General features: G+C 35.7%; 1 protein-coding gene across 1 annotated transcript; it reads right to left on the bottom strand.

The window, feature by feature from the left end:
• Positions 1-775: 775 nt before the first annotated feature.
• LOC129892874 (proliferating cell nuclear antigen-like) lies at positions 776-1,485 on the bottom strand. Its single transcript, XM_055968405.1, has 4 exons — positions 1,338-1,485; positions 1,151-1,248; positions 954-1,063; positions 776-896 (listed from the first exon to the last, which is right to left on the bottom strand). The coding sequence occupies exons 1-4, from the start codon at positions 1,483-1,485 to the stop codon at positions 776-778; spliced, it is 477 nt and encodes a 158-aa protein (XP_055824380.1).
• Positions 1,486-1,781: the final 296 nt, after the last annotated feature.

Below are 1,781 nucleotides of genomic sequence, written 5' to 3' on the forward strand. Positions count from 1 at the left end.
AGTACAGACCTATATAACTTGAAATCACCTAATTTGGAGTTGTATAGCTCCCATAATCGTATTTGAAAAAGTTCAAATGAGCTGACTTCGTCATTGGTCATTTAATGAAAGACCATGGATTTACTTTCCGCGAACGCGGCTACAGTAGCCCGTATCGCAAAAAAGAAGCAAAAATCTCCATACGAACGCAGAAGACAAGGGGCCTCTCCTCTCGAACGCGTCCAAGGGGCCCGTGAATGCGAAGGGTAAAATACCTTTGTACCAGGACCTGCTGCAATATTCAACTATGGCATTGTCCAAGTCTCTAACGGGGTGCTCGGGATTCATTCGAAATTCTGTGCATGCAAATGAACTACACTATCCCACTAAATTTGAGGTTTTGAACTCAATGATGCATTCAAAACTTTCATACAAGGTCATTTTAATGAAAAGTGGGTCCCACACTAAGTAGGGGTGCTTATCGGGCAAATCAGATGGATTATTATGTTTAACGGTTTGACTTAACGGTTATCGGCTTTTAAAAGTACTAATCCGCTAGCCAACCTATAAGATATCGATTGGTTCGATATCAGATTAGCAATTATCGAACGGTTATTGAGCGGTGTATTGGTGGTATGGTAACATATAAAATTTCTGCCATTTACTTCAATTCCCCTAACAACAACCCACTACTTAAACTTCACACTTTCACAGTATATTCATATATAGCTAGTTAGCTACAGGCCTACAGCCACCATGGCAGTCAAGAAGAGTACACAATACACACAACTTAACACTACACTGAGCTTTGAATATTAAAGAAAACAAATTGCATAAACAAGAAAATTCCCATATTGCGTCCACAACTTTCTGCTCGTCTTTCTTTTCCTGTGAAAGCACATTCTTCTCCAGTTCTCCTGCATTCAACAAATGAATATAAATCATATTAAATCAAATAATTCTCAAATGTCTACTCCTGCTTCAAATTAGATAATGGAGATGCTTTTGTAAAGGAGTTTAAGTATCTCAGGGCAAATGTCAATGATACTGGCTCATTCATCTCTATTACTGTGGCTTCTTTAGGCTGCCAATTTGAAACAAATAAGTCATACATCAACTTATAGCAAGAATCAAACAAGAAAAATAAATGTGATAAGCAAAAACAATCTACCTTGTCAACAGTTGTATTTTGCCTGCAAACAATATTAGCAGTACCAATGTCACCTCTGGTTGAAAATTTTACACCTTCCTTTGTCATCGAAATAACAACTGCAACAATCAGTTGAAACAAAAGTTAATGTTTAGTTGACATTACAAAACTTACTAAAGCCACGGTTATCATGAGAGACAAATTGCACCTGTATCTCCAATGCTGCTAATGTCTTTGCAAATTCTACCAAACTCAGACGAAGACATTCTAACAATAGCATAATAACAGAAATTGAATTCAAAACATAAAATCAGCTTAACACATGACTCAGTCTCAATTTCTTGAATCAACACCATTATACCAATTTCAAGCAATATCAAACTAGTTTAAATTATTTCAAGCCACCATGGCAGTCAAGAAAAGTACATAGTATACACAACTTAATACTACACTGAGCTTTGAAGATTAAAGAAAACAAATTGCATAAACAACAAAAAGGCATGTTGCTCTGCATAGTAATGGTCATTAGATTTTTAAGCCTCTAAATTGTTCCTTCTATTAGTGATAATTTGTACTGTTTCTTCTCCTTTTTTTTCCTTCTATATTTTTGTCAAATCTAATACCCATTTTCATTATTAGTAAGGTACATGTG

Source organism: Solanum dulcamara, chromosome 6 (genome assembly GCF_947179165.1).
Source record: "Solanum dulcamara chromosome 6, daSolDulc1.2, whole genome shotgun sequence".
Taxonomy (NCBI): domain Eukaryota; kingdom Viridiplantae; phylum Streptophyta; class Magnoliopsida; order Solanales; family Solanaceae; genus Solanum; species Solanum dulcamara.